General features: G+C 44.6%; 1 protein-coding gene across 2 annotated transcripts in view; it reads right to left on the reverse strand.

The window, feature by feature from the left end:
• The window catches only part of LOC118773058 (myosin VIIA and Rab interacting protein), a 118,203-nt gene that overhangs the window by 54,729 nt on the left and 41,128 nt on the right, over positions 1–22,346 (reverse strand). For both annotated transcript variants that reach the window (XM_036521810.1, XM_036521809.1), the window contains exon 3: positions 492–713. In XM_036521810.1, the coding sequence (XP_036377703.1) occupies positions 492–713 (222 nt within the window). The remainder of the gene's footprint in view (positions 1–491; positions 714–22,346) is intronic.

A 22,346-nucleotide genomic window follows, 5' to 3' on the forward strand; every position in this document is an offset into this window, starting at 1 on the left:
ACCATGGCAGGTTTACCTAGCCCTTCACACCCACCTACACAACCGCCGTCCATGCACATTTGGTGCACATTCTTGCACTGCCAGAAAAAATATCAACTAAGGGAAAAGAGGCAACTGAATGTCATCAGTATGCAGGATGACATACTGTCGGACAGCACAGTCGCTTGAGGACATATACGATGCATGGGTATGGTAAGAAAGGATGAAACAGGCATACACGAACATGCACGCGTTATGCACACACGCACACACGCACACATGCACACACACACGCACACACACATGCGCGCACACACACCACTCGTGTCCATCCTACCCGCCCCCTGTGTTATCAACACCACACCCCATCCCACGCTCCTGTACAGCCCCAGCACCCAGGCACTCCCTTCCAACTCTACAAATCCACCTGTCTCCCCTCCTCGGCCACCGGCGTCCCCTCGGCTCGGCACGGCGCGCCGCAGCCCCACTCCCCCCCTCCCTCCCGGACTGACCTGCTCTTCTGACACACGGAGCACAGCCAGGCTTTGTCCTTCTTGCAGTAGGTCCGGCAGCTCTTGCACACGTTGTACTGGCACTCCAGGCACTGGCGCTTGGGGTTGAGCAGGAAGGTGAAGGGGGAGCAGCAGCGGATGCAGCAGTGCTCGTTAAACTTGTTCTGCTTGGAGAGGATCGAGCATCGGCTGTCTTCCTCGTCCAGCTCCTGTTTCATCTCACTGCGAGAGAGGGGGAGAGAGAGAGAGAGAGAGGGAGAGGGGGAGAGAGAGAGGGAGAGAGCGAGAGAGAGGGAGGGAGAGGGAGAGGGAGAGGGAGGGAGAGAGAGAGAGAGAAACACCGTGTGAGACTGAGAGCGAGAGCAAAACTAACACGGCTTACGGTGATGCGGGATAATTGGAAACGTGGCAACAAATGAAAAATTAAAACGGGACGGTAAAGCAGGAGTGGATCGTAGCATGCTGGCGGCAGAAACGGCCGTGACATGATCCTCTGCATTACAGCGTTATAATGGCATTATAATCAGTGAACCCGTCAGTCTTAACGTCCATCAAAGTCGTGACTGGAATCTGAGGATACCGTTCTCCAAGTGTAAGAAGTGTAACGCAGCATCAGAAGTAAGTGAGAAAAAATGAATAAAAATCAGTCCCCATCATTCCCATTTTTTACCATTGTAATAAGGAAAACGCCCTTGTCATCTAATGTGCGGCTAGCCCATATCCCGACTGTACCAACGCGAGCGCTCAACTGCCACATAAAATACTTAGTGACAGACTATTATGACTGCGGCCCCTAATGCGATTGACTTTGCTTAACGATGCGGCAGATAATGTCAGCGGGAAAAATTCATATCGCCCTCCCCAATTATCGCGAGCTCACTGATTAATCTGGAGAGAGTCGCTCGCCTTGTTGCCCGCTAACACTTCAGAGCTACCTACTAACGGAGGGATTAAATCATTACGCCGATAATGATGATTGCTTTACGGGGGCCGGGAAAAAAAGAAGCTGAAGGTCGGGTCATCAAAGAGGCATTAGCGCTGAAAACCACAGAACGTACGCGGCGCAGACGCTGAACAAACAACATGAACGACGCGCCTGTTGTGTAATTACACGGCTGCTAAACCGAGCAGGGGCTGCGGCACACCCATAACGGGGTAACAGTTAAACAGGTCTGATGTGACCGCGGAGCGTCACCCCGGCGGCAAGCCTGTGGCGGCGCGAACCCCTGGGCCATATGGCAGGGGAGCAGCCATGCGGCTGGGTTTAACCCAGGTGAGAAGAGGGACTCTCATGAATACGCTTGTCATTTTTCCCCCTCCGCCCTCAGAGAACGATGCGCACCTGGTTCCTTCTCAAATCAGCAAGGCCGGCTGTGTGGCAGTGTCCTCTCATTTACACAGAGCTCAGACTAGGGCTAGAGGGGAGAGGCATGGCTCAGCTCAGCGCAGAGCAGAAGAGGTGGTCTGGCGCAACTGGAGGACTGACATGTGACACTCGATAAAGATCAAAAAGAGCACTGACTTCAGCGGAGGGGTGGCCACATCACTGACCGTTACCACTCCCATGCACACACGCACACACACACAAGCAAGCAAGCACATATACACATAAGAGAAATGCTGAGAGGTCAGGGACAGATTCACTGTAGAACGTGATCAAACAGCTAGATGCAAACAGTCAGGAGCTCTCCAGTGCTGCACTGGACCTGTGGCTCACAGGGTAGAAGACCAAGCTGCATCAATAGGCTGGACAGACCTTTAGCTGTGGCCAGGCTTATCAAACAGAGACACAGCAACTAAACACACCCTTTGGGATGAGGTTTCTTATCTGGCTCTAGACCCAGAAAAGAGAGAGAGAGATACACACTGAGGCATATGTACATGTTTTACGTCCTTACATCCTCTAATAGCTCCCTGATTAAAATAAACAGCATTCAGATGGTGTGGCCTTTTCTCCACCAACCAGCATAATTCTGGATCCTCAGCTTTACTACTTCTTTAATCATGCTAGTTTTGCAGGGTACTGACTGTATCTCTAGTGCAGATATTTGTCTATCAAAAGCTAAGGGCTGTGTGTTCATACCCCTATTGCTCTGAGCGTGGCAGGTTAAGGCAGGGTCTACCAATGAATAATGCATACCCCACTCCTGCAAGGCAGTGAGATTTACTCTGTGCTGGTTAATGGCTACAGGACTCTCATTAGTTCTGACCCTCACCGACACGGCACGAGAGAGAAACCAAATGCACCAACGTGAAATCTGATAGGGAGGAGATTCAGTCAGCCACATCATTATTAGTGGCACCATCACAGAGTATTATTAAACAAAGACCAGCCAACTGGGTGTTTACATGAGGAATAATAATATTAGAGAATGTAAAAAGAAACAGCGATATTGCACACCGGCGTCTGCTCAGTTTTATCATTTTCTCTCAGCAATGGGGTGGGAGAAAAAATCCAGCAGCGCCCAAGCAGTGACGTCCTCCCCAAGCATCAATGTTAATAGGAGATGTCAGAGCGTGGAGGACACAGAGCTCACAGTTAGGAACACAGTGGAGGGGGAACTCTGAAATCCCAGGCTTCGGGAATGGCAGTAAATCCCGGGGACCCGCAGGATATCTAATGCGATTCTCTGTGCTGCTGCCAGGTGGTCTAAATCCATCCCCATGATATTAATAGCTCTTCTGTTGGCATACCCTACAGCGCATCCATACCGCAATGGCCATTGCTTTGTCATAGATCAACAGCGGTGATATATGCATGGGACGCACTCCCACCCACACACACACATGCACGAGTGTGTGGACACACAAACACACTGCATGCTCACCTCAAAATATGCAGTCAGGCAACAGCATGCTCCAGGGTATTGCTAGAACTGTAAATTTTAAAAAAGGGGATTTCTGGCAGGGCATTTTTCACATGAAATTAAATAAGTTGCTTTGTAGAATGTACTACCACTATGGGAAAAATATCCCCATAGGTATATGCTGAAAGGTGATCCGCAATGCTGAACAGCTCCAAGCAGTGCAGTTTGCCTGAGATGGTAGCTCTCCAAGATGCTGGTGACCGAACAGTATTTACAACTGTAAAATTACAATGTTTACAACGGTTTGGTGCCAACTCAGGCACCAGGATAGAATGCACGCATTTGTTGCGTCTAGGGTTGCCATGTTTTGCTACTGGGGTTGCAGAGCGAGATGAGAAAGTGCTTGAGAGTGCTAATTTGTAGCATTCATGAATACAATCAAATATCCCATGCAGCTGTGGAGGTGAGTATGCCTGGTGCAACGTGGGTTGAATGGCACTCTAGGGACATTTCTCATGGCAACAAATTGAGCTCTCACCAAAGAACCAAAAGGGTCAGGTCACCATTGTCAGTGATACATTTACAAACACTGTGGCCAAGGACACACGCTAACACGCCTCATGTCTCAGATGAAGTGACACTCCATTCACTTCTAATAATAAACAAAAGTCCTGTCGCTGTTCAGTCTCCTCATGATTGGCGGCTTGAAGCAGGGTGGCTGATTGGATGCCAGAGCCACTTCCACACTTTCAAACTCTTAAGTGAAAGAGAAGCAGATTGAACCCAATGCCGCTGTGCTGCTGGTAGGAAATTACACGTTAATGCTGCCTGTGTGGGTGGCCCACCAGGGCCCTTCCAACATCCAGCTCAGGCAAGGAACTGGGAAAGAAAAAAGTATTCTGTCTCCTCACTCGCTTCAATATTCATTCTGAGTGTCGTCGTTTTTCCCTTTGCAGCATGCAGCAAAGGTGAGATACAGAATCTGCACTACAAACAGGGCAAGAACTCTTCAAGGTTAATTTCCCCTGAAGTGCTTGGATTTGACTTTACTTTTAACGGTCCGGAGGGAACCAGCATTACATTCACAAAGCGCTGCCCTGATAATGTAAAATATTTCCTAAATTACAGTTTGAAATATTATTTTTAACAATATGGTTTCATATATCCAGCTTATTTGATCGGCGCAGAGAGGGTGCCGTGATATACAGCCTTACCAAGGTCCTTGAATTAATGAGACTTCTTGAATATTTGATCTGGGACCGACTCTAGTCGACTGCAAATTCAAACCAAGCCCACAACAATGCCGTTTTATAGTGAGTAGTTGAAGCCCCTAAGCATCAACGTAGGTGTGACTGCCACAAAGACTGGACCTGGTCCAAGACCAAACCTACAGTGCCCCGTCAGTGCCCCCAAACTGGTGTTTGGGGACATTTGATGTCTTGCATTTCAGATGTCAGTTTGACCCAAGAGAAAGATGCCAGCAGAGTTTGAGTGGGGTCAGGTGTCTCCACGCCATTTAGCCTCTGCTGATGGATGTCTCCCAGGGCCAGCGCTGCTGCTGCTTCTTGTCACAGACAAGCAGACACACCCACAGACACACGCGGAGATCTGCCGCAGCACCTCTGGGGCAGCCTAACTGTCAGAAGGGTACAAAGGCTGCCGTGGCAGAAGACCATAAAATACAAAGCAGTGGTCTGGGGGGTTATGCCTCCCAGCACTGTTTCAACCCCCTAAGTCTTAATGGGAGAGAGCACAGTGGGACTGATCCAGGGTGAGGAAGCGGGTCAATGCTTGCTGTCCATCAGAGAGATTGCTTTGTGATGTCATCAATGGAGTTCTGAGAGCAAGCAACGGAAGTGATGTTAAGTACAGCAGCTGGGCCTCTGGACTACAGTGGGTGAACAGAGTGGAAACAGTGGCATGCAGGTATTTCACCAAGAACATCTGGGATTTATGACCTCTCTCCTAAAGGGTTACGTCCTAGGAAACACCTTGCTAGTCAGTGCGCAAATCAGGCCTGTGTGACTGAGACTGCCACACAAATAAGTCAGACTTAAAGACAGCATACTCCCAGTCCCGCTTTTAACAGCTGGAAGGAATGGTGCACCTCTAAAGAGAAGTGAGGAGACCGTCCAATCAAGGTGACTCCTGCAATTGGCGAGTTTTTCTCTGATACATACATCCACGATGGGGGACGATATTGAAATTTAGAGCAGAGAGGTTTACCTTCGTCCCCTAAGCAAAGTGCTGCACACAGCTTTGCTGGCTGAGGTCACCAGGCGCTGGAGGACTGCCCCTAGGCGCGAGGCATGAATAAAACATGTTCCCAATACCAGGTCGTTAACAAGAGCTCCGTGTGATGTTTAAATGGAGCTCACGTTATCTCATTAGTCCCTTTAAAATTTGGTGAATAATTCATGCACCCGACACGAAATGTTTACCGGAAAGCTCTGCGGCTGTAACGTCAGTGTGAGTCACCGTAAAAATAGCAGCATTGACAGTAAACTGATCAGTTATGAACATGCTTAGGAGGATATTAATAAACAAGTAAACTGCTGATGGTCAAAAGCATGGTCATGAGAGAACACAAACCCTCGAAACTGAGAGGCTGAACATGATTTTCTCCTTTGTCGACAATCTAAACAAATTTTCCTTGTTTCCCTAAGGAGATTTGAAGTGAAGGATAAAAATGTGGAAAGAGAAACAGTGTCTGACAGTATTGACTGATTGTACGACATTGTTGTGTGTAAAGCTTACAACTCCAATTAATGAACAGCAAGTAATGATAAAATATGACCTAATTTCTAACCACAGCCCATTCTAGTTTTGCTAGAACAGCGTTTCCATTAATGATTATTTTTTTATTCACTGCATAGAGGTACAGTTTGTTACAATACTGTGCCTGCAGCAAGTATTTTCCAAAAGTACCAGAAATTATGGTTTGTATTTCATGGGAACCTCAACGTTTATATACTGAAACATACAGTCCATACTGTCACCAACCTAAGTCATGAAAGAGTTAAAAGAAGGAATTTCATTGATCAAAAATACACAAGGATCACACGACTCATACCCACTGGTGGTGAATGGAAAGCAGTGGCACCGAAGCTGCAGATTAATTCTTGGGCGCAGCACATCACCCGCTTGTTCGAACACAGATGCACGGTGGCTTGCTTGATGAGTTCCTGGCATCTCGTCTGCAGCCATCAGCAGATAGATGACACCCATAAATCTCGCTCTGGCTCCGCTGATCAGCCATCAGAGCTGTTGCACGGCTTTGAGGGAGGCGGAGGTGGACAGGCTGCTCCGGAGAACAGCCGGCGGCCGCTTGCTTCCCCCGCCAAGTCCTGGCCTTTTTTTTCCCCATCTCTATACGGCACGGTCAATGGGGCTTTAACCCTCTCTGCTGTTAACCAGGTGCTGCCTCTGTGGTGGCAGTCATACCACAACCCAGACAGAACGCTGTTACTGCACATCATCCAATTTCTGAAGGAAAACATTTCAGACAGCTGTTACACAGCCTCCAGGGGGGCGATGTTACCCCTGGTGCCAGAGAATGGTAATTACATTACATAACATTATTGACATTTAGCAGACACTCTTATCCAGAGCAACTTACACAGGTTACAATGTTTACATGTCATCCATTAATACAGCTGGATATTTACTGAGGAAATTATGGTTTAAGTACCTTGCTCAAGGATACAGCAGCAGTGCCCTAGCAGGGAATCAAGCCAGCCACCTTTCAGTTATGATCCCTGGTACACTGCTGCCCCTTTGACTGGATAATGCCAGTGCGGAATATCCCTCAGGTGTTTATCTAATAACACACAGAAATGTACCTGTTTAATATTTTTGTGCGTTAATGAAATGTCAAATGCATTTCTCCCATTTCGGGTACAATATGACAGCTGAAATGAACAGCAGAGCAGTGGATCTGTGTAGCTCATTACCTCACGCTGTTTGCTCGGTGGCACCGCGCGCTGCACAGCGCAGTACACATCACAAACTCCTGAACACCCCATCTGCCTCAGGCTCTCAACACCAATAGATCAGTGCGTTGACGTCTTCCCAACAGAGAGGCGGAGGGAGCCTTTTCTCAAACCAAATATATACCGTTCCAAGCTTCTCAGTCCCTGGGAGGTAGGCTAGGTGTTACTGTGCCTGAGGAATAACACAGTCCTCCTACATGTCAGTGGCATTGCGCCTTCACTACAGAGAATCCCACCTCACGTGCCCTGCCGTGCTCCCTCTGTGTCTGGCACGGGGGAAAGAGAGGTGTATCTGCGAATAAGTCATGCCGTGGAGCACCGGTGTCCCCAGTTTGCCCCCCCCCCCCCCCCCCCCGGGTGTGACAGATAGAGCCGTTCCCCCTGTGCCACCTGTGAGGCGGTGCGTGTCATTATCCAGTCACAGACAAAGCCCGGAGGGGGGGCTTTGTGGGACTCTGCAGTCAAAGCAGGCAGACATGCCTGAGGCATCACAGACGAGATGCCATCATACAGGATGGGACAGCTGAGAGCAGGAGCCGGCGAGCGTATCGGGACTCCCTCTTCTTGGCTGTCAGGGATCAACATTTCCGATAACTACTTCAGGGATGCACCACAGGAGGTCAGAGCTCAGGTCAGGGTGGGCCTATACATGTTGATTGTGGGTGTGTGTGTGTGTGTGTGTGTGTGTGTGTGTGTGTGTGTGGTGTGTATATAAGCTAGTAAAGAAACAGATGCATAAATAAAGACATGGCCAGACTGCTAAATATGCAACTGATTAAAATATTCTTTTAGGGGTATGTAAATAACATCATAAATCACAGTCATTCTAAAAGGTCATATGGAAATGCAATAACAAGGCACCCTTGCTGTAGATTCCCTAAACTTTCTGGGCTTTGTATTTACACTCACATGGTTTCCAGGCCACAGGAAAAAAAAAAGGTCCAATCAAAGACTGGCCTCACTTGCCCCTTTTATGCAACCTTGACCTCTAGTGGCAAAACTTTGTTACTGTAGCCCCTTCCCCTTGATGCGGATGGATGGAATGATAGACGGACACGAACACAATACCATCGGGGTGAGGTTAGCAATGCATGAATAGCCGAAACCTGCTGGGCCACTTCAGGCAGACACTCCAACTCCAACTATCTCCATGCCTCAGCAAGGCCTATAATCTCCAGTGAATGGGAACGGGAGACACAGCAATGTTGTGAAGGAAACAGGAGTTCTGTTTCCCAGAGATCCTTTTGTGAGCCCAGCATTCAGAGACCAGCTGCCTCCTCTCTCCACGGCTGAGCTCTGGAGGCAGTGGTTTAGAGGAAGGGGGAAAGATCTCTCTACGCTCTGTCTTGGCTGATGGGTATTATCCGTACAGCAGTAATGACGTGTCATTTTGGGAAGTAATTCAAGTTGAATGTGTGGACTACAGATAACACTTTCAATTAAAATGCTTGTTTCCCAAGTTTTTGGTATCAGCTGTGAACCGTAAAAATCCTTTTACCCAAAGTCTGAACGAACGGTGCATGAGCTAATTTGGGAGCCAAGCAATTTGTTTTTTTTTCCCCTTCACATTTTGCATTCCTCACCTCTTCTCAAGCTCCATCTACTGCATGGTAAAGCCTCTGCAATTATTTCAGTGACGGACAGTATGGGAGGAAAACCCATTTCCAGATAACTGTACAAAAATTAAACAACTACATTTCCCTTCAGATTAAAGCAAACCATTTTAGCACTTCTCTCATTATAATAACTCATAAATGAGGACTGAAACATACAGATATGAATGCTACAAGCTGTGTCATTTGCATTACTCAATGGTAAGGGATAGGCAAGGCTGTTTTACGTGAGGAGACGCACAGAATTCATGCTGAATGAGGGGAAAAGAGGTTTCTGGAATGACTTCACCACTACGCTGCAAGTGTGGTCATATTTTATTAAGTGGGCTGAGGTGACTGTTTTCTGATTGATTCCTAATGACGTCTGAGGGACTCAGGAACAAACAAAAGTACCTCAGAGGATATGCAAGACGAACTGCAACAAACGAATATGTAAACAGATTCTGAGTGAAAGGTGATATTCCCTGGTGCATGTCAGGCAGGGGCAGGGCTGAGCTGCTGGCCGAGTTGAGTGTGAGGGGTCAGGGGTTCCTCCAAAAAGGGCGGTGTGAGCCTGGGATTCAACTGCCACTCACCATTTTTGCCACTTTTTTTGCTGGCACTGGCTTTTACAGTCCACAGCATGAGAGATTCTAGTCACATCCAGCTTCCTCTGTGGAGCGCTATGATTGTTCCCACTTTGCTGAATAATGCCTTTTCACATGAAAAAAGGAGAAAAAGAGAAATATGCCAACAACTCAACTTAAGTGTCACGTAGTGAGATGTCAAGTGAGCAAAATGAAAATGGTAGAGGGTGCAATGGAGACACTCACAGCCATTACAGAACTGTGGGGTTGAGAATAGCACGGGATACTTTCGCAGAGAAAATATGATGTGAAATCATTTTTTATCTGAAACGTAAATCAGTCACTGGATGGCTTCAGAGAAATGCCTCAAGTTCTCTGATGCCATTCTAAGCCATTTTAGCTACTGAACTGCCTCTGAAGATCTGACTTCATACATTTCACCCTACAATGTTCAAAGCCTTTCAACTGTCGACTGTCCAACTCTCTATTCAGGACTCCACCGACCTCCACTGCTGTCCTGATTATCTTAGATACTGCTTTAATTCAGAGGGACCTGTGTTGCTACCCCACTGACTTGGGTTGAGTCCCACACTGCAAGACAACTGAAAACCAAATCAAACGTGTGTTAAATGGCCTGACCACCATCTCACAGCAGTCGACCTTCGGTGAAGTGGCTCTCAGCCAAAGAATACCTGCCCTCATTATGGTTTCTCAGACAGAGACAGGCTGTTAATCAAATTGTAGGCCTTAGTCAGCGATCTGTACACCACATAAATAATGTTCATGAAACGGGAAATGCAAAAAAGGTATATGACTGTTTGTAACACAAACACTTAAAGTAATAAACCCTAAACCTTCTCCTTAGATGGACATATTGTGCTTTATCATATATTAGACAGTGTGTGCTGACCACACTGTTCCCACTACTTTACTTGGCAATGGTGTAATCTGTGTTGGGGATCCAAGATTGATTTTGTCCAAGTCCAGCTCAGGTCCCTGGCTCCAGCCCCTCAGCCCTTACAAAATGTCAAAATATGGGGCCAGTGAATAACACGTTAAGCAGAGCTAAAAAACCTGTTTAACTTGACTAGTTAATGGCCCTGAGGTCTAACTGAGAGAAGGCAGCCATTTTGGAATGACTAATGACCCGAAGCTCATGGCTGAGCACATCATTCAGCACTTTCTTGTGAAGAAAGTGAAAACAGAAAATAAGGAGGGTAGGAAGAAATAATTAGTTCTCGCCTGGATGAGCAATGTGTGTCATTATGTCGCCAGATGCCAATTCAATTATGTAGACGAAAATTCACTGTGGTGCAGATTTAATAAAAGCTCAGTTCAAATTCAGGTCAAGATGGCCTGATCTCAATTAAACTGCAGAAAGAAACATGATCTTCTTGGAGATGCTAATGAATAAAGCTATCAGACACTGATCTAGAGATAAAGTAAGCATAAAAGATCTCACAACAACAAGGTGTATGATTTATCTGCAATTCTGTCTAACCATTAAGGACACACCTTCACACATGTGAGCAAAAATGTGAAGCAATATAAATAATAACTAGTTTTAGAGACTTCCTTTTAGAGCTTCGTCTTGACAACTCAGGCAGTGGGGTGCTGCAGGCTAAGACATTTTTGAATTGCTAGACAGTTTATAATAGCCCAACTATGACACATTTTGGCACATACAGGGTTTCCTCTGATAGCACTGGTGATTGTAATGACAGAGCAACTTGTTCTGCATTCGACCAGGGTGAGTGCATTCTTCGGACCAATCAATTAAACTCAGCACAACCACAGTGCTATCCCTCAAGACATGCACTGGAAAACAGCCTTTAGTTGTTTCATTTACTACAGCCTCGGTGGTGAATGAATGCATTTGCCATGTTTTATTTGCATGACTGGAGGAGTGGTTTCCGAAAAGAGTGGAATTACAATATTGGATTTAATAAGCAATGTCAATTTCAAGCTGAAATGTACTGATATATTTACTTCAAAGCAACAAGATGCGAGCCTTTGTAAGTGACAGGGTGTTCCTTCAATTTGACGAAAAGCTGAACAACCTTGCCAATTTGCATCAATATGGGCATACCGTAAGTCACCTGACTCACTGTGCATTTTTCTACAAAAGATACAGGGCTCATTTTACAGTGGGGACTTTTCTTGATTCTACTTTTTTTCTGTCAGGCTTTCACTGAGCAATTTAAATAAATGCCTGGCTTTGGGACTGGCTGAAAATGATTCAGAGGGTTATGTCATCTGAGTGAAAAGACGCAGCTGGATAATGGAGCAGCAGGAGTCTCAAAAGCCACATAATCTCTATAGCGGTAGTGAGTCTCAGCATGATATCCATCTGGCAGGTATAATGACCATTATTTTAAAAGGTTTCAAAATCTCAGACATGTAGATATATGGTTTAGTCAACTGTAGAAATGACAAACATTCTACACAGTTTGTAAAAAGTTATGGTGCTCTCCACCAAACCACAAATGTATTGTAATATTTTTTACCATGACAAAGTGGCAAACCCATCATTTGGAATTTGAAATTTAGCATCCTGAAAGGTATCCCCCATGAAATCATACCACTCATTTTCTGCAGTGAAGAGAAACAGACAAACTGTTCCTTCAATAACAAATCTGGATGATTCTAAAAGTTGAAAATACAACCTGGAAGTTTATTAAGTTTAGCAGAAGTAATAGTTATAAAACAATTCTTTTTTTTTTTTTTTTTAGCTGTGTGGGAAAATGAGCCGTAGAAGTTCACTGTGGTGGAATCTCTGAGAGGCCCCTTAAGCCAACTGAATGTTGAATAACTTCTAGGCAATGAGCTTGAAGGAACTTTGCTCTGAAACAGCATCTACCTGGGGTAAAATTAAAAACAATTTAAGCAGAAAGCGAAGTCAAAAATAAACAGAAATTTTAGAAGGAAGGATATTAAGAAATATATAAAATATGGCATGCTTTTCAGTAGCTTAGCATCATTGCAATGTCATGCAGCAATATATGAACAATATCTATTCAGTCCTCTGTGAGCAAGAAAATACAATGGGTTATTGAGACCTAAAATGATAATATCTTACTCCTTTTATTAAAAAAAAAAACATCAAGGGTCCATTTCACACAAGCTATTTGCTGTATGAGATTAGTATCTTTGTTGTGCTTGCTTGGTTTCTGTTACGTGCTCCACGGCTGCAGATATGGTGCAGGATTTTGGTATGCACCACCATGATGATGGTGGCAAGCTGGCTGCCATTTGCAGAGCCACTGCCCTATGTGACCTGCTGAAAATGGCAACTGGAAACAAGTCCTGGATGCTCTTTATTCATACAGTTTTTTCATACAGTAGATGTAATCTTATTTCTACACTATACTATCACTAAACTGTTTTAGCCTTGATCATGGTATTTAGCTTGAATTTCTTTGGTGAATACTAAAAGAACACAGGGTAAGGCACCTGTTAAGCAATTAATGCAAAAGAGAGCCAGAGCCATACATTGTTTTAAATATAAAAAAATACATAGTTTCCATCTGTATTGGACTCTACAGTGTAGCTTTTGAATCTAAAATTCCTCTCAAGATGTCCTACTGTGCACCCAACTCAGTAACTTGATTATGCATCATGTCAAAGGTCAAAAAGCAAAAGGCTGATGACATGCATGATTGGGAAAATGCTCAGGGCATTTTCTTGTCCTAAAAATCAGAGACTGCACCTCAGACTGTGTGTCCCCCTCAGAGCTCTGACTCAGCCAGCAGACTCTGAGCCACTGCAATGCAGACAACTCAGACCAGGTCGGAGCTATGTCAGCCATCCATCTCACCACAAACCCACCTTCCATGCCAATGAGCTGCCTGCATTCTATGGGATAATGACATTTTGAATGGACGATGCCACTGCATGTCGATTTAAGAGCAGAGTAACAGGTGTCTCTGCTTGGATAACAAAAGATTTATACCGAGAAACATGTAGGATGTTGGGAATTATCATATGTTGTGCTGTTGGCCTACTTCACTGGTAGGAAATGGGATGTTTGTGTGCAAGTGGTGTTTCATTCATGGCACCCAATTTCCTTGCCTACAATATAACTGCATGTGTCCCTTTTGAGCTGGGCTTGTTTCCAGGTAACCACACACCTCTTTAGAATTCAATACTAACAACATTCATATGATCAAGGTTAGTTAATAGATTGTTTTGGTCATTAAAATATTTATCTGGCACTGGCTGACAAGGCTGTCTTAGTTTTCCACCACATAATCTGGGCTATAATGCATCACTCAAATCTGAATATTTGATTTGCTTGGTAACCAACTCAGCAACATGGAAAAGTAGATGCCAAGACTAGCTATGAATGCTATTTTATCCTTGTTAATTTGTATATTTGCGCAAACATTAAACTTCTTGTGACAAACAATAAACTTCTTGTGAAACATAACTCAACTATTCATCTCTAGCAACAAGAACCTAAATGTTATACTTTTAGAGACAGTATTCATGCCATTTATGCAATGAATAAATGTTTATTGAGCATGTTTTTTAATTGTTTGTATTTTAATTGCAATAAAGAATAAACGTGGAAATGAAATATCTCAAGGGGCTCATCAGGTATACATCTTTCAATAAAAAGGATAAAACTATACTACACAAAGAGGATATAATGTATGCTGGATAAGAACAAACAAATATTTATGGGCAGTTTGGACGTACAGTCTCCTCCGTGACTAAACTGACAAACCTATGGATCACGGGTATGACCCAGACTCACTGTATTATCTCCTTCTTTCTGATACTATGGAGCAGTTGTCCAACCCTCTTCCAGACTGGTTATGAAACCACGTTTTCAGGGTAGCTTCTTGCTTGGCATGACAAAAAGTAAAGTGGAAAATTGTGTGGGGCCATTCCTGAGCAGGTTAGGAAAACCTGGACAGAGGAAAGAGGGCATTTAATGTTATACAGTGACAGCAACTCTAATCCTATGTTATTACATTTTCCTATGAGCTGTATTTAAAAAGTGCAATTCAAATTTAGACTAGATCTGCAATAATTACATACAGCACAGCATAGGCACACACACAACTATATTTAAGAAACTGAAAGCAAGTGTTCTGGAACAATGATTTCCCCACCCCCAAGAGTCAGCTACTAAACATCAAAGAATAGGAGACACCAGTGGAGGCCTGTGTTTCCCTGTCTGTGTCTTCAGTTTTGCTGATCCTAAATATCATATGAAAACCCAATTATGTCTAACACTGAAATAGCAGCCAGGACTTCTCTCCCCGTCCACACCCTGTAATAAGTATCTGTTGGTCTTATATCTGCACATGCATGTGCTGATGGGCTGTTGCTCAACAATCTGTTCTCTTCTCCCTCTATGCGTCACTCTCCCCCCAAGCAGAGGACATGTAGGCTGTCAGTTTTAATGGGTCACTCAATCATCCCCCTCCACCCCCACTGTCTTCTCTTAGCCACACGAACCCAACCTGACAGTCGATAATACAGCATGGCAGCAGACGCCTCTGCTTGAATGACGTACAGTCAAAAAGGCACGGAACTGACGCCAAAACTCTGCACTCTCCCCTTGTGCATTTAAACATTTGTTTAAAACCCCAACCCCTTGAGGTCACTTAAAAGTTTTCTTACGCGTGTTCTGAATGGACCTTATTTTGAGCCGACGGCCTATGAAATGACTCTGTCCTCCAGATGATTTCGGGCACAGGAGACAGTCCTGCTCCCAAGTGGACTTTGGGATTATGCTGAGCCTTATTTCTGCTGTTTACTTCCTGTCCCCAAAATCCTGTTTGTGCTAAAGGGGTAAGCATCTGTGAGCGTGATTGAAGCTGCGTTCTCCAGATCGCTGCCGTGCAAGCTGCTTTTCTTACAAATCGCTTTTCCTTAATCGCTCAAAGATCATGGCAGGTTGCAACACCAGGGTCAGACAGTTATAGATTTATAAAGAGATACATTCAAACATAAATTATAAATTTTATAAACTATCCAAGTTTAATGGTGATGGCAGACATGGATATAGAAACATCTGCACACTGTTGCCAAAGTGCAGCAATTCCTGGCAATAATAATAATAAATAATAAATCACACAAACACAAATCACACAACACAAACAAGGAAAATGAACCATATTGTGCATAAAGACACAGACTACACAGCATTCATTAGCATCTTTGGGTATAACTGACTCCATGTTAACTTTGTACCTTTTCTTACTGACCATTTGTCTTGCCTGGACTGTCAAAAGCTTTGTATTTTTCTGTGTTTTATACCACTGGGTTACCATCTCTGGAATGCTTCCAGGGAGTAGATGGGATAATTGGAAGATACTGAGAATGGCACAGGCATCTGCCGGCCCTTGCGTCAGTCCCCACGTCCTGCAGCTTATATTCCCCTTTATGCTATATGTGGTCCTGTCCTCAAGTGCAGAGGTAATTGGATTGGAACCTTTTGAAACACAATTACCACCGGCTTCCTCTTCGGTATTGCATTAGGGGGTCCTTTCCTGCAGAGAGCAGGTCTATTTTCTGTGTGCAAGAGAGGCGTGGAGAAGGTCACAGAACAGCCTGCCTTCACTTCTATGTGGTGGAGGTACAAGGCATGGACATTACAGCAGGCGGCTGAAGGTAGGCAGACAGGAAGAGCTGGAGGAGAGGAATCCGTTTATATATAGAAATACACAGAGATTATATCGACTGTGTTGTAGGTCACTGTAAGTCGTTTCCATTCAAAATCAAACCTCCTCCGATTCAGATTCCCACCCAAAAAGCACAGTTATGTTTCATACAGTTTATGTATGGTTTTGTTACTGAAGACGATAAGACCTCCATAACAATACTGTCTCCGTCTCTCTACTGTGAGTTCAGAATGCCCTTGACATGTACTGTGCACATTGCTCATTCTCATGCAGTGTAATTTATCATAAAAATCTCCTATGGCATGTACTGCCTCCAGAAAACCGTTCTGAAATCGCACAGTGATATTATGTGTACGGTATACTGTGGGACTCCAAGCCACTGCCGACAGTGATGTCTCTCTGAAGCCAAGCATGCTGATGCATCTGTCTGCTGCACTGGGACGGATTCCTTCTGGTCTTAAAAATATGAGCTACAATCCATCATTAGCCCAAACACTGGTAAGCACTCATCAGTGGATGCAGTAGTGACTTCAGCAGAGGGGTGACCAGATCACAGACCACAACTACTTATGGGCACCCGCAAATGTGTACACACATGTACACACACACACACACACACACACACACACACACACACACATATGTGCGCACACACACACGCATGCACAAACATGCTCAACAACATGTTGAATCAGTCTACAAAGATCGACCACAGAAGAAAGAGAGAGACGATACGACACTGCAGCTACATTCATTCAACAGACACCTTCTGCCCCCTATTGAGGAGGGAAAAAAATCTCTCTGTGAGATTAATCACGGCTGCTTATGGCGGGAGTAGTGACTGGGTAATATGGAAGGGGGAGTATTCTGCTGAAGCAATTACATGGGAATGTACTGCCTGTTCTACACAATGTTCCATCAATCTATCCCATTGCCTTAATGCAGACAATCACAGGGGACATTCAGTGCTTTAAAAATGACACCCGCTTCTATAACCGGCAGGAACATCTCTGAGCTTCACCAGACATGGTGTCTGACAGCTGTAGATGTCCTAACCAATTTCAAAATGCTTTTAACTTCATAAACAGTCCATTAAAATAGCATAAAGCCTAGGGAATATGAAAGCTAAATTCATATTCACACTCCCTCATATTCACTTCCATTCAAATGCATATATAACACTGATGTATGGTAATGGAAAATAAACCATGAAAACTGGTTCAAGTGTTCTCATCATAATGCAGGACATATGCTGAATAACCACATTACAAGTGATTTTCTCTCACTAACAACATTTAGGAGGCAAACACCGCTCAACAATAGGACCCTCAGGCTTAGCCAAGACAAAAATAATGAAAGCAAGAGCTGGACAGGAAGAAGAAAACACCATTTATTACTGCTGTTTTTCAATGATGAAAGAACATTCTAGGGCCAGTCAAAAGGGAAACGATGCTAAGCAAATTTTGCCCACCTATCTCTTTGTTTATTTGAAATGTCCCATGAAATTGTCTTTAACAGCAGACTCACTTGCACTGGGATTCGTGCTTTTGAAACTCTCTGGCCTCTGATTTTACCATGATGTAGAGCAGAATTCAATCCACTTGGTTTACTGTTTGTCTCCAACCTCGAATAACAGTCTATTGTATGTATCAAAGAAAAAGACAGTATCAGTGAATAGGGGTAACACTACCACAAGATTGTTCTTCAGAGTTAATTTCAGACCACAGTATCCCCGCTTAGAGACGCCAATGACACCACAGGCTTCGTTGATGGACAGTCTGCTGCACCCCAGAGGGCCACACCACAGAGAAGAGCATCAGCACCATGCTGTGTCACAGCCATGTGCTATGGGGGAATCTAATCGTGTATGCTTAAGTGCTTTATCGAGTCTGTGCTGCTGATGTAGAGGAAAGCGGTAAGTTGATCAATTCTACAGCTAAACATTTACTTAATCGGGCCATGGGCTGTCTTTTATATTGAATATGGTGTGCTGCAAGGTCAATAACACGTCTTTCAATAATCAATATCGGATTTGGTGGCCTCCACTGGTTTCTTTTATCAGCTACTTTGTAATCGTAAAGATAACTGCAGACTAATCACACAACTGAAATAACAAAGGGGGGGGGGGGGGGGGGGGTGATTTACTCAATCTGATGCTATGATGCTGTGAAAGTACTTTTTCCCAGTTTTGTTGAAGCTCACGGTTGGGTCATAGTCAGGAGTTGCATATATGAGATATAATGTGCTTCAGTATAGTGCTGAAGCACCTTTGCTGCTGTGCTGTGGTGTGTCTTCCCTAACAGAGCCACACAGAGGACAGATAAAGTGGTGACAGAGCATGGGAGACTTGTCATTTCATTCATCTTGCAGTGAGCTGTATCATTTGCTGTCACACACCGATGCTTCACTTGCAGCATCTCCGCACGCACACACACGCACACACACGCACACGTGCGCACACACACACACACACACACACACACACACACACACAAACATTCAAAGGTCTATAATAAGAACTAACATGGTATCTGCAAACTTAGAGATCAAAATGCCATAAACAATCACTGATATCAAGTGGAGTGTTTTTTAATCTTTTGCACCACAGTTAGTATTGCAAACATTGTTACTGTGATTGATGCCATTATCGGTACCCCATTTGCTAAAATTTTGATTATTAACTTTAGCAGACAATGAATTAACAAACCGAGGAATGGGAAAATATCAAGGGAAAAAAATCAAGTTAATCAATGTACTTGAAATGAAATAACAGTACAAACAGAAGTGAAAAAATAATAGTACTGTTTTTAACATCAGTGTCTGTTAAAGATGATGAGAGGTTGACAGGCAGTTTATTCCCCCACTGGGGAGATGAATACAGAAAGCTCTCTGCAAAGATGACACTCCATTACTTACTGCTTCCAATGTTCCAACAACAGTACCATTTAAATAGACTATAAAAATGGAATTCAATTAGGGTATTAACATTTTCCATTAATATTGGTGGTACCATTTATTTTGTTTTGACAAACTATATGACCTGGTAATAAAACACCACTATATTTAAAAATGTAGCACACTGAGGAGGAAGTAAATACACCCTGAAAAATAAAAGAATACTGTGTGCTACAAAAGGAAATACTACAGCAAAGAGTTTCAACAGCCTTTCTAAAACACAGGGAAAAAACCTCAGTCCCTGTGAAACACAATCTGCCACTTGAAACAGCACAAAGCTTCCAGCTGCACAATTAAATGGCCTTAATTTCAACTCCCCAGATTAAGAGGAAATACAGCGACAGAAGCTTTTTATTTCATTAAGGCGTTTACCTGGAGGAGGGCTTTTAAAAACAACACTGCTTTATAACAGAGCAGAACAAAAAAAGGGAGAGCTGTTGAGCTTTTTTATGGCTTGGCCTACACCATTTGGGAAAAAAAACACACCGCTTTTCTCAACTTAATTATTCCCCTGAGAAATAAAAACACATTCCAGCACAGCAGAGCGACGGTGGAGGGTGACCTCGAATTCCAATATTGTACTGCCTCAACACTGCAGCTTTTTGGAGGTCTCGGCCGGCGCCGTTAACATCCTTGACTTACGGCTCCGTTGCAGTGATCATATTTCTCAGTCTGCCGAGAATGCCACTTTAATACACAGACTCACAGCAGCCTCAATAACTTCTGGCACACTAAAAACTAAGGGAAGAATACAGAAATTGAATGCGGCTGCCCATCGCCATCCATGCCCTGATAAGTCTGCAGCACTGAGTCCGCTGTGGTTTTTTTTTTTTAATTCTTCATTTTTCTGAAGTGTGGGCGTGTGGGAGTTGAAATCAGGTCACTCTGTAACAAGCCTGGGGTAGACATTTTCACTCCCTCCATTTAAAACAGGTGGCACACACAGGCAAACCAGCAAACCAGCACACTGACAAGCAGGACTGCTGAGCAGAGGGGACTAGGGCAATCCTGGAGCGTCAGAACGCCCAGGGACACAGAAGGCCGTGTCACAGGAAACAGGAAACGGGCATAAACAGGTGTCGCGCTGGATGAGTCATGGCGCTCTGCAGCCTGACTGCTTCAAATCAACAGCATATTTTAGAGGAAAAATGTGACAAAACCTACAGGCAATAGACAGTGGGAACATCATTTCAGACGGTGAATTCGTTCTCTTTTGGGGGTGCAAGTTTACAGGTGGGCGCGTGCAATGTGGTAACAGCCACGCGCAAGCTAGTCAGAAAGAAATTCAACGGAGTGTGTTAAACAACAGCTGTGTAATTCCTCTCACAAAGTCAAACACACAGATGCTCTGCCATATTGTTCAGCCAACAAACACAGTAAGTTAAAAAAAAACAGGGATTAACATGGAATATTTCTCTGTCTCAATACAAATCTATATATAAACACAGAGCCAGGGACTGTGGAATGTTCAGCAGACAGGAAATCTCACAAATGCAACAGACAAGCTGTAACATAGAAGTGTCAGTTGAATGCACCTGTGGGGCTGAGTGACAAACTATGTGTACACCAAAAGTCTTTCACCAAGCAAGATATGACTCTTCCCCCAGCACGGTAACCATTAAAGTTTAATAGCTTGCCCTACAACAAATGACCCTGAAGAAACCTATAGCGATAAAATCAGATTTTCTTTCGATTTGATCACCTTTAATGTATGGTATCCTTCAATGTAAATTCAGTGTTGATGAAAACAGAGGTAATATGGGAAATGCCACCATCCACAAGGTTACTGATCTTGAGAACTAAGAGAACACTCTGTCCTTAAATATAGTTCTTAAACCGGACCTCCTCTGTATTGCCAAATGTGCCTGGAAAAGCTGTTAAAATTTATCGTCAAGGTGAAAAATCCAGGCATTAATTCCCCCAGGACAGAAGAATGCGGCAATTAATATAATGAAGACGTATCCTGACTTCAGAGTACATTACAAACCCAGCTCATTAACAGGTGTGTCTGTCAGGAAGGACCCCGATCTCCATGGCAACCCCCCAACTGCCACTCGGATCCTGAGTGACAGTTGCCGTGCCCCGGCTCTGAGGCGCTCCGTAATTAATGAGGCTGCTCTTAAAATTCACTTGCCACACTGACAAACCTGTCAGAGCGTTTAAATCATCCGCGGACGACCCCGGCTATCTTGTCATCAGGCCAGCTGCCGGGGCGTGATGATTCATTTTAACCCATTGATTGAGAATCCCCCTGATGGTGCATACTGATTCCCGCTTGCGGCTGACGAACGACCTGACGCCGCCACCATCGGGGGAAGGATTAATAAATACACAAACAAACACGCACGGCGTCCCACACTCCGAGGGTGTTAAATTACGCCCGTGCCCCAGGGCAGGCGTGTACAGAAGGCTGACCAGTAATTCTGTGTTAAGACAATGCAGTTACTCACGCCCCGCCCACTGTGTCCTCTCCCCTCCCTGCCCCTCCCCTCCCCTCTCAGTCCTTGTCTGTTTATCAAATGCAACAGCGCCACCTCCATGCATCTTTCTGCCTTAAGTCCATCGCCCATTCAACGGTGCTCAACCATGGGCTTATTTTTGGAGCAAACACTGCGGGGGGGGGGGGGGGGCTTCATTCATCCGTTCATTCATTCACACTTCCCTCATGCGCCCTGGAAGCTGAGCCCAGCAGGGGGACATCTATTACAGGCAAATCCTCGGCCCGCTGGCTGAGAAAGCGCAGAGCCATTATCCGGGACTCCCACGGCAGCTCGGGGAGACAGAGCGGCACTCTGCTTCCTGCAGCTCCAACAGTGAACACCTTACCTTTGCCTCTGCAGGGCACTGTGAGGTGTAGTGGTTATCGCACTAAGCTCTGGGCCTTAAGGCTTTTGGGTAAAAAAAAAAAATTAAACACTTGGACACTACACCTGAACACTGTGCCAGCAGCATGGCAGAGCGGTAAGGAACAGGGATCGTAACCCAAAGGTTGCTTCTGATTCCCTGCTGGGGCACTGCTGCTGTCCCCTTGAGAAAGGTACTTAACCCACAATTGCCTCAGTAAATATCCAGCTGTATAGATGGATAAAACTATAACCTACATGTATGTAAGTTACTCTGGATAAGAATGTCTGCTAAATGCCAATAATGTTATGTAATATAATGTAATCTCATACCCTTAAGCAGGGCACTTCATTGCAATTGCTCCAGCTCCAGCTGTATGAACTGGTGATAAACTCTTAAGTAAAACAAGAAGCTGATAACCACGATTAGGGCTGGGCAAT

This window comes from Megalops cyprinoides, chromosome 2 (genome assembly GCF_013368585.1).
Source record: "Megalops cyprinoides isolate fMegCyp1 chromosome 2, fMegCyp1.pri, whole genome shotgun sequence".
Lineage (NCBI taxonomy): Eukaryota > Metazoa > Chordata > Actinopteri > Elopiformes > Megalopidae > Megalops > Megalops cyprinoides.